The sequence below is a fragment of the Sciurus vulgaris genome, assembly GCF_902686455.1.
Source record: "Sciurus vulgaris genome assembly, chromosome: 3".
Lineage (NCBI taxonomy): Eukaryota > Metazoa > Chordata > Mammalia > Rodentia > Sciuridae > Sciurus > Sciurus vulgaris.
This window is the reverse complement of record NC_136463.1, coordinates 170,222,260-170,237,155: the sequence shown is the minus strand read 5'-3', so window position 1 is coordinate 170,237,155 and position 14,896 is coordinate 170,222,260. Positions and strand designations below refer to the sequence as shown.

Here is a 14,896-nt window from a genome sequence, read left to right as displayed (position 1 = left end):
TTGTTCTTTCCTGCCTAAAATCTGGAATACTCCCAGAAAGACTAGAGCCAAAGAACTCCAAACAAATGTTTCTTGCTGGGCTGCTATTTGAGTGTGAACCCATTCTTCCTTCCTTCTATTATTATTATAATTATTTTATCTTACTTATGTAAAAAGTCTGCCTGGGATTAAAAGATTGTGACCCCTACATAGGTTGTAAGCAAGGAACATTCATCTTTCAGGAGTGTTTTCTGAATTGAACAAAAGGGAATAGATCTGCATCTGGGATGTTACCAGCTCATAGTCCACTTTCTTACCATGTGAGGATTTTTTTTTTTTCCTTCAAGGGGAGAAAACTTAGTACATAGTTAAAACTTAACATCTCAATTAATTCCTTAATAGAAATCAGTTACTAGTTAACTGTATTTGAGAACAAGGAGTCATAAGAAAGGAGCTGAAAAAAAGTCATAGAAACTTTGTATATTAATTGGTTCTGCTGCTGTAATAGATGTGAAAGTCTGGATTGGTGATAGAACTGGTACCTGAAACTACAGTCACCATAGACTCAGATTATTTGTATCTTCTTGAAGTATCATCCTTAATAAATAGCTTCCGGTTTTTTGACCTAGCTAGCTACTTCAGTCTCTACTCTCATGTCTCCACTTCTGTTAGTAAAAAAGGAGGAAAGGAGCAAAGGAAGGGCAGACTGCTTTCCTAAGGCTGGAAGGCATAGCACACAATTTTTGTGCATATCACATTGGCTAGAATGTAGTCACATGGTTATTTTAAGTTATGAGAAAGTCTGGGAAATATGCCTCGCAATATTCGATCATTATACAGGGTACAGTAGTTAAATTGAGAACAGTTCACATAGTTGACCATAGTTTGCCCCTCTGGCCACCCAAACATCCCCTTTACCGTTCTCCCCACACCTCGAATACCCTTACCCCATCATAATGGAGACAGACTCCAACTCTCATGTAGACCTTGTATCCAGCTCAGAGACTAGAATCTCTGGGTGATGTGCAGTCCTCTCTATAATGTCCACCTGTGTTCCTTTCAGTCTGGTACCTAAAAGCTAAAAGGTAATCTGCACTCCCTATGCCCATCCTCATGTACATATCATTATATGTTGCTGGAGTAGGAACAGAGTAACCACAAAAGAAAAAAGTTCTGTTTAGAAAAGACAAGAAAGACAAGAATAGGAAACTGGAGGAGTCTTTGTATATAGCAGTGGTAAAATTTTACTAGTCAAAAATTGTGAAGACCATGAAGACAGTGAGATAAATTCCTAGTTAGCCCACTTAGCAGGTTCCAAACCTGCTTGCTGATTGTACTTCATAGGACCCTTGTTTTGCCTTCTAGTAGGCTTTGTCTATCTACATCCCCAGTTTTTTTTTTTTTTTCCCTAGTGAGGCAGGTTCTCACTAAGTTTCTAAAATTTCCTAGAAATTGTAGTTCTCTTGCCTTGGCCTGCTGAATCACTGGAATTATAGGTGTGCGCCAGTGCGTCTTGCTGCTTATTTCTATTCTTTGAAGGCCATCACTGCAAATAGGTTTTGTATACTGTTCTTTCTCAGAGCCACATAGCTTTTGTAGCCTGCTTTGTTCTGGAATAAATCTAGAAGTTTTAGAAGAGTCTAGAAGTTTTAAAAGTCTAGAGATTTCTTTAAAGGTAAAACAAACAGGCTGTTTTGGACCTGAGAAAGAATTGAGGCTAATATTTTTGTGGATTTCTGCTCCCACCCACCGTGGTTTTAACAAACATGTTTATTTTACAGAAAAGTTGTAAAGACAATATAGAATATTTCTGTATGTCTCTTATCCACTTTCCCTTAGTATTAACTTTTTTTGATAAAACTTATCTTTCTAGTTATCTCTTATCATAATCCCAGTTTGAGAATCAGAAGGAATTGGAATTTTTGATCCTGTTCTCAGATTATCAATTTTGATTCTAATCAGCTGTCACAGAGACTATATTCCTTTTCATCCCATTTTGCAAGTTAACTGGTTCTAGCCTGAATTTATCTGTCTCAAAGAGGACTTTGTTGAAAGCAATAAGAAGCACTGGCACAGGCAAATGTTCTTAATTGTCTTACCTTTTAGTGCTGTAAGTTCAGTGATTATGAGATCTTCCTTCCAAGACATTACATGTAATAGTTTTTATCAGATATTTTGCTGAGGCGTAGCAATGGTTATCAGCTTTCCAATTTGTAATTATCTTTTTCCCTACCTCCTGCCCCAAGCTAATGCCCACATATTTTGGTTAGGATAGCACCCCACTTTTAGAAACAATTTATTTAGTCAAAGTCTAGTTTTGAGGAACATTTTAGTTAGTTTAAACACAAAGGTATTTGTGTACCGTGTTAAATGGTTTATAGAATCAATAGGAAAGCTAAAAGTAGAGGCTATAAGTTTTCAGAAATGATTTTGAGATGCATGCCCCTAGGTCAGACCACCAAAGATGTTTCTTCCTGTTCTTTCATGAAAGCTATCATCTTTAGAATCATGCTGCCACTGCCAAGCAAGGATGTGATCATCTTAAGTAAAAATCCTATAGAAAATAGGCTTTCTCTTGATCCAACAGCAACTCTAGAATCTTCGACTTGAAGCTTTCATGTTCCTAGAGTGGACAGTGTTTATCAACTGTCTTGGGGTTTTGGATCTCTCCAAATTAGCAAAATGTTTGAAGTAGTTAACATGCAGCCTCTGGAGGGCTGTAGGTATCCTCTCGAAGCACTGAAAACAAATGGTCAGGGCAGTGTGAGTGTATGAAATAAGGATCTGAGAGGCTGTGATGGAGTGTTACCATTGTCCTCTATAATATATGGTACTACAGGGAACGTAGCTCTGGTGGAGGACATGCTTAGCAAACACAAGGTCCTGGGTTCAGCTACCCACCTCCAAATCCTTTTGAGCTGAGGATGTGACTCAGTAGTATAACATGTTCTTAGCTTTCATGAGGCCCTGGGTTTGATATCCTGTATCAATCTCTCCCACCCCCCACCCCCAAAAAAGGAGGCAGGTAATGCAATTCCCTTTCTCCCTTCTTATACCATTTATTTCCTTTTATGTCTTAAGTTCATTCCATCTTGTCATAGAGTTTTCACATTGATACTTCTCAATTTACAGGGGGAGAATCCACACCTGACCTCCTCACAGGTTGTAGTTTAAACACAGGTTGCACTAAAAATAATTTATAAAGTCACCTTTAGGCTAATGTGTAAGAGTTATATATGAAACATAAAAGAATTTTGTGTTTAAATTTGGGTCCTATCCCCCAATATGCAAATATGAATGTATGCAAATATTCCAAAATCTAAAACACTTCTGTCCCAAGCATTTTGGATAAGGGACACTCAACTCAATCTATATCTATCTCGAAGGGCATTACATTCCTAATAAGATCATCTCTAAGTGCACTTTTAAAAGCTGTTACAGTATGCTACCTAAAATTATCTCAAATTTGATATAGATTTCAAATTATATATGCATAAACATTTATACATGTACACACATATATATATATATGAATATTTATAGAAATTTTTTAAGAAACTATTGCAGTGCCTATGAGGCTAGCAGCTTTGGCATAACATCACATGTGATAAGACAAGTGGATCCTGTGGTCATCTGCCCTGTTTTATCTTTTTTCCTGCAGAGTAGACTCCTTGTTCCAAAATAGTAATATATGAATTTTCAGGTTAGAAAATGAGATATTCTTATGAGCCCTCAGTATTGCTGTTCAAAACACTGTAGACAGGAAAGGCAGATGCATTTCTAGTCAGGATTAATTGCTGTCTTTTCTAAAGTGAAAGGAATCAGATAAAACCATCTGCTACTAAGTGACTAATAGGTTTTCTGAAGGGATGGAACTGGAAGAGGACTTAACTTCAGCCTCTCCTATTTACCAGTTGAGACATAGAGCAGCAGTAGCTAAACTGTGGTGAAGGGAAACCTGTTCTATAGCTTTTTCTATCTCTACCACCATGGCTGTTTTATTCATGGGCCTCTTATGGAAATTGGAATGACTTAGGTCAGAGATTAGCTGACTTCACTTAAGTTATCCTACAGATTGATATTGTCTCTTCAGCAGAGTTCTCTAGTGAAACAGATCTTTACCCTTGTATATATTTCCATAAACCTGTCCATACACTTCCAAAAATAGTTTCTTGATCTTCCATGACTGACCATGTATCTAAACTCTGCCACCACTCAGAGTCCATGACTCACTTTTCTCTCATACAAAGTGGACAAAGAGATGCATTTCTCAGAACTCTGCACAGTAAAGGATTAACCCTCACCATTGTCTTTCAAAGCAGTCATTTAATGGGGCATTTTCATTTTGGAACAATGTCCTGAGATGACCCATCCATATGTATTCCTTTTCTTTCAGCTGGTCTTGGGAATGTCATAGGCCTCTTGTTATTTGCTCCTGATTACTTGGCTTAATCCAAATAGACCTGCTTCATTTTTTGATGATGGATTGATCCTGTGCCCCTCTGATCTTATGATTTCATGGATATAGTAGCTCCCAGATCATGATGGTTACTTCTGGATGCATAGTCCTTTGATGACAAACAGTCAGATGCCTAGACTCTTCCAGGGCATAGAAATATACCAAGAGTAGTATGCCACACTGAGCACAGTGATGCACATCTGTAATCCCAGTGACTCAGGCAGCTGAGGCAAGAGGATCACAAATTCAAGACCAGCCTGGGTAACTTAACAATACCCTGTCTCAGAATGAAATTTTTAAAGGGCTAGGTATGTAGCTCAGTGGCAGAATGTTCCTGGGTTCAATACCCATTATACCACACCACACACACATACACATTATGTCATATTTTATAGATGATGTGTTAACTTTCTGCTGTATTCAACATGGTTTTGCCCTAGAATGTTAAGGTTCCAAGCTGCAACTCTCCTGTGGATAAGTGACTACACAATGTCTTTGTCCTGAAGTTGGTAATTGGCTCAAGTGAGCCTGTCATCTCTCTTGAGCATATCAATACTCCTAGCAACAACCAACCAGTTTCCATAGTCTTTATGGTTATTATTTACTCCATATCACTTCTAACAGTTTTCTACTAGTTAAATATAATAAACCACGCCATAATCTAGTAACTTAAAATAGTAACTATTACTTGGACATAGCTTGATTCTAGTGCCTGGATTTTCTGACTTTCCCATGCATTGGTTAGGTTTTGACTGGTTCAGTCAAACCCCATATGATTGGTTATTGACTGGCTATTGGTTTTGGTGATTGGGCCATGTATCTTTTGCCATATAGCAAGCTGGCATGGAGTTATTCATGTAACAGTGATGGGGTTCCAAGAGAGGAGAAATTTGCAAGACACCTTTAGGCTTAGGATCTGAACTCACACACTGTTACTTCTATCACATTCTTTGTGGAAAGGAAATCAAAGCAATCCTCATTAAAGGATGAAAAATTAGACTATACTTCTGGATGAGAGGCATGGATACAGAGAGGGGAATTAAACAACTTTATTGAGATACAGTTTACACATCATAAAATTCACCTGTTTTACATGTATAATTCAATGATTATTAATAAGTTTGTTCAGTTGTATTATCACTGTAATCTGGTTTTAGAACATTTCTATTACCCTAATACAATGTTGTACAATCATTTTGCTACATTTTAAAATGTAATAGAGATTGCATTGGCCATGTCCTCTTTTATTTATCCCATCCCAATTGACCACAAATGAAATTTTTAGAAATAATAACCCTATAAGGTAACAGAAGTATTACTATCAGCAGTGGAATTTCTATTTGCCATTGCCAAATACGTGGCCCAAATCCAGAGCCCTATCCTTACTGTATGCTTTCTAGGCCCACTTTTGGTACCAACTGTTGTAGATCAGGTTCCCTAAAACTAGACTCTGAAATGGAGGTTAGTGTACCAGTCAGTTATTAAGGAAATACTCAGGAGAGAACAGGAAGGGAGCAAGAAAAGCAAGATTATGAAGGGCAGGGAATGAAGCATGGTGTGATCTTGGACCAAAATCACACAGAGGTTAAATTTCATTCTGGTCCTAGAGAAAGTATCTCATATCTTGAGGGCAAGCCTGTGAAGAAGGTGCCTAAGTACTGGCTCTGAAATATTAATCTAAGATGGTGTGAGGGTATAGAAGAGAGGTCACAAAAATGGGATCAGAGGGGATTTGAGTAGAGCCCTTCTGTCCTCAAGGCGGAGCTACTGGCTTACTTCTTAATGATTTCTATAAATTAGTACTTTTGTCCAAAGCATGAACCTTCCTTTGAATGGACACTCTCTACTTAAGAGTTCAGGTATCTGGGAATAATGGAGGGGGAAATGAGGCTTGTTTGAGAAGTTGTAACTTTATTAAAATAAAATACTTTAATCACTATGAATTGAACTGATATTGACATTTAGTAAATAGTATCACAGATTATATACAATGTTAAGAATATTTTTATTTTCATTTAACTATTCATGCATTAATCTAGCTCTTGGTAGATTATTAGGTTATTTTCATAATTCATAATTCATAATAAAGGTTATTTTCATAATTCTTAACTAATTTACTGAACTCTTGAGGATTTAACAACCTCATTGCCTAACTTTTAGGCATATCAATGAATTTGGCACTTGAAATGTAAATTTTTTAATGACAGCTATGTAAATTATTAATCTTTTATATTCATATATTTATTTAAAATTATTAACTGTAGGAACAACAAGGCTATGACAGATCCCTCAAGAAAGTATTTAATCAGTAGTAGAGAAAAGCAACTGAGTTTAAAACAGACAGAAGAAAATCGGACATCAGGTAAGTTTGGGTCTTTATATAAGATATTCATTTGTTTATTTGATACTGAACTGAACATATGTCTACATTATTTAGGAATAATGCACAATTCATTAGTAGTTATTAGGCACTAATTTATACCCAGTATTTGGCCAAAGTATATATATTTTTAAATTTTTATTTATTTTTTTTGTGGTGCTGGGGATTGTACCCAGGGCCTCATACATATTAAGCAGGGGCTCTACCACAGAGCCAGATCCCCAGCCTACTAAGATATTTTTATAGTGTTAGAAATATAAGGATATTTGTATTCTGTATATAGAGAATCCAGGCTTTACTTTCTCCCTCCTCTTCATTGTCTAAAATTAAACTTTTTCATCATCACAGTACCAATATCATAGATTGAATCAGAGAAGTGAAAGTAGTTGAAATAAAAATTCATCAGTGTTGCTACCTATAAGAAAATCTTATTTAGAAGATCTTGAACGTATTGTCTAAAACAGTTGTTTAAAATTGCCTTACACTGTTTTTATAAAAATTAAAAGGGTGTTTATAGTTTTTGTCAGATGTTTCCCACACGGACCTATGTGTCTGGTTATATGAAATTCTTAGAGACTCAGATATTTGGTAGTGATTGGAATATCATGTCAACTTAAATTGAAGCAAGCTAAAATATGTTGTGGTTTTGATAAATTGATAATTAAGAATTTACTTAATTAGATCTCAAAATGTTCTCCTTTTAGTGGTTTGGGATTATGATACTGACTCCTACAGGAAGAATTATCTAATATAAGTCTTACCTCTGAAATATTAATACTAAAAACATGTAAACTCTACTTGTTGATTTTTAGCTTTTGTAATCAGCCAATAGTGAGAAAGCAGAAAAATAAATAATAAGCTTTAGTAACGTCAAAGTTAAGGAACATCTTACAAAAGTTGATGTGTAAGAGAGGCAGAGAGAGAGAAAGAAGTGGGTGGTCAAGTTATATGAAGATTCATGGAACAAAATATGGAAGTGTAGTAGAGTCACAGAGTTAATCAGTAAAAGAACTGAAGTAGCACAACTAATAATTGGTTGGAGAGAGGCAACAGCAAGAGTAAGTAGCCTCAGTACACATCTTCCTGGACCTCAGTTTGGGGTGATGAGAATGAAAATCTTCTAATTTTCTATAATAAGGAGTTAACTGATATTGTTTAAAATGAATATATAAAGAAATATATTCCACTGAAATTTCCACTGAAAGCACAGTCTTTTAGCACCCTGTTGAGAAAGTCAGAAAAACTAAATTTCAAAAAATGGTTAGAAACTAGAATCAAAACTTTGTAGAGCTTTTGGGCAAGGGAACATTACTTTGCTATTCTTTTCCATATACTTGATCTTTTAATGTACATGTGTTTTAAATTGATGAGTAGAAAGGGAAAAAACAATTAAATGTAAATAAGCCCAGGATATAACTATATCATTAAATGAACTTAAATGGTTGATTTAAATGTTTAATTTTTCCTTTGTTCATTTGTTTTATAGGGCTTTTGCCTTTGCAGTCATCATCATTTTATGGTAGCAGAGTTGGATCCAAGGACTACTCTTCTGGTGCCACGAACCTAGACAGGTAGGAATTGATTGTGTGCCTTGTGGAAAATTTGAAGAACTTTCTTTTTCAGAATATTGAATAATGGAATGGGCTGTGCATTATGTTTCTAAATGAATAACCTAATTTAAGAATATCAAAAATTATTAATGAGAATCATAGAATTATGACAGTTCAGTTAGAAATTACTTTAGGAAATTTTTAGTTTATTCTCTGTCTCTCTCGTTCTCTTTCTTTCTCTCTCTCTCTCTTTTTTTTTTTTTTTTTTTTTTTGGTGGTACTGGGGATTTAACCCAGGGGCACTTTAGCACTGAGCTACTCTCCAGCCCTGGCCCTTTTACTTTTACTTTTGAAACAAGATCTTACTAAATCAGTTGTCCTGAGTGTCCTTGAATTTGTGATCATCCTGCCTCAGCCTCCCAAGTTGCTGGGATTATAGGCATGTGCCACTGTGCTCAGCTTTAATTTGATCTCTTAATATTTTTTCAATAAGTGAATAAACTGAGGTGTAGGAAAACTTGTTCTGAGGCTATAGGTTGTGATGGGTGATATCAGATACCAGACCACAATATTTTCTTCATTTCAAGGACTTCCATTTGGTTTTTTTTCAGAATCTCTATTTCTTTGTTGAAATGATCTTTTGCTTCCTGCAGGTGCTCTTTCAGCTTATTGGTATTATTCATTGCCTGCATTTGCTCTCTTATCTCATCCTTTGCTTCGCGAATCATCTTAATCATGTATAATCTGAAGTCCTTTTCTGACATTTCTTCTAACATACTATCATTGGATTCTATTAATATAGAATCTCGATTTGTTTGGATCATTTTCTTCCCCTGTTTTTTCATGTTGTTCATGTATCTTCCCCTCTAGCAGTGCAGATCTGGGGTATTGCAGATTTCCCCCTATAGGCTTATAGTGGCCCTATAGGTTTCCAAAACCCTTTCTTTAAGGGGAGATCAATATTAGCAGTGCCCAATTCAGAAACTATGCAATGTTAAACCAAATAGCCCCTATGAGGACAATAACAAAATTGTCATAATAAACAGAATGAGTTAAAATATTATCTTCAATAAAACAAACTGATTTGCAATAAGGTCTGCAGTTTCTAATGGAGGACAAAGAGGATGCAGAGGGATGTAGAATGTGGCTGTTAATGGGATAAGAAAAGATTATACAGAAGTTCTAGATAGTAGAAATGGTGAGAGTGTAATCAAAAGAAATTGGATGTTAGCATGCAAAAAAGGGAGAAAGAGACTCTGAAGGAACAGGTAAACAAAAGGAAAAGAGAGCAAGCAAAGTAAAGAAATAAAAACTTAAATTTTTTCTATAAGGAGAAAAAAGAAAATCTACAGAATAACAGTCATATAGTAATGAAACCTCCCAGTGTTCAGTAGCCTGATGCATGAGAGGTACCTGACAATGAGCCTCAAGCCTCCAGCAGGCGTCTCAGGATGGGATTTGCCCCACCTAAAGATCAGAGCTCTGGCTTCCAGAATTATCCAAGATGGCCACTCTGGCTTCCAAATGTGTTGGCAATTGGGGAGCTGCAGCTCAGGGTGTGGCCGTGTTCAGCTGGAGGTCCTGGAGGCGGGATGCAGTTGGTCAGGCAGGGGTCCTGGAGGTCTGGTGTGTTTGGTGTGGTTGTGGGATCCTGGAGGCCAGGTGCAATCAGTCGGTCTGGGTTCCTGGTGATAGGGTGCAGTCAGTTGGTCTGGGGGTCCTGGCGGCAGGGAGCAGTCAGTTGATGTGAGGTCCCCCGAGGCAGGGAGTGATAGGTCGGCCTGAGGGATCCTGGAGACAGGGCTCAGTCAGTCCGGCCTCGGGGTCCTAGGGGCCTGGCTGTTGTCTCAAAATGGCGGCAGCCACGTGTAATCAAACCTGCAGGTACTGTGACAGAGAACTTCCAGGCAACAGCAGGCAGCTGTGGTCGGCGATCAGTTTGCTGACTGTTGTTGGACGATTGGGAGGTGAACCTCGTGCGTTGGGTGATGGATAGGTGTAAGGCAGGCGATGGACCGGCCAGAGGCAGGCAAATGGCGGATGACAGATGCCTGACAGTGAGCAATCTGCACTCAAAAAGGCGTTGATATGCTGGCAGACTGCAGGTGATCACAGCAGACAAATGGGGTAAACACCAGGGAATCGATAAGCAGCAAAAACTGCCTCACCAAGAAACAGATATCCTCTGCTTGAAACCGGAGTTATGGAGCGACAAGGAACGCAGCCTCCCTCTAGTTCGCCATCTTGGATGCCCCCTAGACTACAATATTTTCTATCCTCCTAAGTAATGAGCCTAAAAAGATCTCTCCTGAGGCCTTTTTTCTGTTGCACCTTTGTTTCCTGTGTATTTGTAAAACTATTTTCCAAAAATTAAGGGTTTTATTTTAATAAAAATTTCACATGAGTATCTTTTATTAGAAAAAACTAGTAAGAAATTTAGTTGTTGATTCTGTAGTACAGCTAAATTTTTTTTAGGTTTATGGACCTATGTAAGACAGTTGCTAAGCACTTGTTGAGAAGGCATGATCATAGAATGTGGCACAAAGGGGTGATGGTTTAAAATGTAAAAAGTGAAGGTATATAATATATATGTGTGTATAGTATATATGGTGTGTACTATATATGCTATATGATGACCTATCATATTTTGTCTTTTTATTGGAAGTTAAAGTGATAAGACATCTTATTTGTATAAAATGATTAGGATGAAGTAAACAATTGGATACTGTATATTTAGGTATATTCAGCCTTGTGTGATATCTCTCAAGTGCTTTATAACTGCAGTGGTAACTAAGTGATTTATACTTGAGAGAAATCATGACTTATTCTGCTCATTAGAAGAATTTTAAAGAAGTTGGTTTTTAAAGGAATACCTAAACTTGTTTTGCAAATGGTTTATTAAATACACAAATTTCTTCTCAAAATAGTAGAATGAGCATATTCATTGCAGATAGCAACATTTGGGAGAAAAATTATGTCAGTGCAAAGCTACCCTCAAATATAATTTGAAAATTTCCAGATTGGTGTAAAAACTAATACTGAGCAAAAACTAAAGTCATAAGGCACAAGGAAAACACAGAATAGAGCCAGGTATTGAGAACTGAACTTCAAAATCAGCATGAGACTGGAAATTAAGTGTGACTCCACTCAGAAGATAAGAAGCTGGGTATCTAGAACAGCTCTCTGAGCTAGTAAACCAGGGTAAAACATTCTGTATAACTACCTGTCATTGGACCTTTAATTTGCTGCTTACTAACGCTCTATGAGTAGGAGCAAAGATTCAAAAATGGGACTTACAATGAATAGCTTCTGCTTCAGTGTTACCTGTCTAGGGGCAAAAAGTAAGCATCCATAACATAAAGTCCTGTGTGCAGAAGACCAGGCAGAGGCAACTACCAAGCATTTGGCAAAATGATATGATCATGGAATATAGCAGAGTGAGGAAATGAACAATGTAAATAAAATTAAGATAATTAAGTTGGACTTCCTGGTCTGTCCTCCATGTTTTCACAGTTTTACAGGGGGGAAAAATGATGACTAAAGGCAAGGAAATTGTCAGAGAAATAATGGCTAAAAATAATGAAAGTTCTCACATTGAAAAAACTCCACAAATGTCAAATAACAAATGTTCTTTTAAAAAAATCATTGTAGAAGGTGATGGGTAAATAAAAATTTAAAAGAAAATATGGCCTTTATAGAAGAGAAAGTCAGATTGGCTTTAGCAATAGGAATAGAAGACAAGATAGTAACAAAGTAATAGAATTTAAAATTCTATACCCAGGTAAATTATAATTTAAGAAAATAGACTGCTGTTTTTAGATATGCAAAGACAAAAAATTTATTCAATAAGAAGGAAACTAAATGGAGTAGAAAATAAAAATCAGTGAGCCAGGAAATTTAAAAAACATGTTTAAAAAAGTTAAGTACTTTTATCATGTATTCTTTTGTATGATTAATAAGTGCATCTGGCATAAAGTTCAAAAGACATAGAGTATAGACAGTGAAAAACACTTCTTTCTAACTCTTAGTTTTCATTTTTTCTTTTCCAGAAGCAACCACTATTAGTAATAACTTTTGGGGGGTTATTCTGTGTACATTAATACATTTCGATAGTGTTTCTAAAATGGGAATTGATAGGATTAAAAGTAAAGAATGAATAAAATATTAGACAAAGAGAAGAAATACAAGCATGAGAAAGAGTACAGAGAAATTAAAACATTTTAAGTTCCTTTTCTTATTTAAGAAGAATTTGCAGTTAAGTTAAATAGATGGAGTATTAGGGACTGGTTTCATCTTCTCTCCCGAAACAGCTAAGAACTTGAAGACATTGGTCATCAGACAGTGGACAGTGATTTCCTGAGAGCTGCAGAACAAGTGAAATGAATTTTATGACTGGCCCCAGCTTACTTCCTATAGATTCCCAACTCACAGCAGTGGGTGAGAGAAATAGGCAGGGCCCTGTGTTCTTCCTGCATTGAGGGAACAAACCTGGGAGTCCAGGGAGACCAACTGGTTACACAGTAGAGTACCAGAGGGGACAGAGCTTTACAAAGAAAGAATTGCAGAGATCTGTAGAGGATCTTCCTTGAGTATTAAGTTGAATGCTGAGCAGTACCTTGTTTAGGAATGAGGATATATAAGGCCAGGGAAAGAACCACTCAAAAAGATGTAAGGAAATAATACTTGAAGTTCACAATAAGCTTGGCATAACTTTTGTTTCTAATAGCAGCAGTTTGAAAACCAAGAAAGGTCTTGAGTTGTTAGTGAGGAAAACCTATCACTAGACTAATTTTTGGTCTGGTCCCACAAAGTAAACCTTAAAAGCAAGATCCTCGTAGACTCTTCCCAGAAAGTTAACCACATCCCAGAACAGAGTTCAAGAATGTAGAAATCTGAAATATTCAGCACTTAACAAGGTAAAATCTATACTGTCTGCCACATCTGCCATCTAAGAAAACATTACTAGACATTCAAACAGGAAAATATAAACTATGAGGAGGAGAAAGGTCAGTCAATAAATACTGATTGAGAAATGACAGGTTGATAGAATTAGTAAACAAAGATATTAGGAGATATCTGTATATTCTGCATGTTGGAAGAAAAAACAAACACATTGAGTAGAGACATAGAAGATTTTTTTTTTTTTTTGTACCAGGGATTTAACTCGGGCACTTAACCATAGAGCTTCATCCCCAGCCCTTTTTTATATTGTATTTAGTGACAGGGTCTCACTGAGTTGCTTAGGGTCTCAAATAAATTGCTGAGACTGGCTTTGAACTCATGATCCTTCTGCCTTAGCCTCTAAGCTGCTTGGATTATGAGTGTTTGCCACATTGCCTGGCAGAAGATAATCTTTTTTAAAACTTAAAATTTTGGAGATCAAAACTATAATGCTATTTGGAGAACATACCAGGATTAATAGCAGATTAAATAGTGCAAAAGAAAAGATCAATGAATTTAAACAATAACAATAGAAACTATCTACTTTGATTCAAAGAGGGGGAAAAAAAAGACTAAAATATTAACAGCTGCAGTGAGCTGAGGAGCAGCTTCAAGTGGCCAGATTATGTGTCTTACATTAGAGTCCCCAAGGGGGAGAGAAAAGGTGAGAAAAAATTTTTCAAGAAAGAATCTAAAAGGTTTTCAAGTTTGTACAATGAATCGAAATGCATTCTGCTGTCATATATAACTAATTAGAATAAATTTTAAAAAGGATTTTCAAGTTTAATGAATACTATAAAATTACAGGTGGAAGAAGCCTCAAAAATCATACTAAAAGCTACATATAGCATGTACAATATAATTAATGCTTAAAATCTGTGATAAAGAAAAAAATTTTAGGGCTGGGGAGATAGCTCAGTTGGTAGAGTGCTTGCCTTGTAAGCCCAAGGCCCTGGGTTCAATCCCCAGCACCGCAAAAAAAAAAAAAAAAAGGGTCACCGCCCGCAGCAACAATCCCGTGGATATTTGTTACCGCCTGCAGCAATAATAGCGTGGGTATTTATCGGAGGTGGACTGGAAATAAACTACTTTTCCTATATTCACTAATTTATAGAGGAAGAGAGACTTTGAGAGAAAGAGGCTTTGCTTATAGAGGAAGTTTTAGAGAAAGACAGGCTTCTATGCTTATCAGAGATCTATTTCTTCTTAGAGTTATGCTGCTTCTTCTTAGAGGTAGGTCCCGCATCCTGTGAACTAGGTGCTATCTATCTATGACCTAGAGGTGTGTTCTCAGTTCTCCGCTCTACCATCTGCCTTCTGCCGCTGCCTGCTGTTTACTGCTTGCCGCTTCTTCTCTCTGCTAGCTGCTTCTTCTAGCTGCTTCTGCTGCTTTTTTTTTTTTTTTTGCCTTCTGCCTACTGCCCGCTTATATTCCCTCCAGGAGGTGGAGGGCAGGGCCACGCCAGTTGAGATCAGGCGAGGAGCCAGCTGCCCTGTCACGGCAAGGTTAAAACGAGCAGGCACGAGCAGGAGCACTCGGGAACACCCGTGCACGCGTTGTGTGCGTGGACTTAATTGAATATGGCC

At 36.9% G+C, this 14,896-nt stretch overlaps 1 protein-coding gene across 5 annotated transcripts in view; it reads left to right on the top strand.

Annotated features, from left to right (window-relative positions):
- USP37 (ubiquitin specific peptidase 37) overlaps positions 1-14,896 on the top strand; it is an 88,192-nt gene that overhangs the window by 22,829 nt on the left and 50,467 nt on the right. For all 5 annotated transcript variants that reach the window (XM_079135189.1, XM_079135188.1, XM_079135185.1 and 2 more), the window contains 2 exons: positions 6,703-6,800; positions 8,305-8,389. In XM_079135189.1, coding sequence (XP_078991315.1) covers positions 6,703-6,800; positions 8,305-8,389 — 183 coding nt within the window. The remainder of the gene's footprint in view (positions 1-6,702; positions 6,801-8,304; positions 8,390-14,896) is intronic.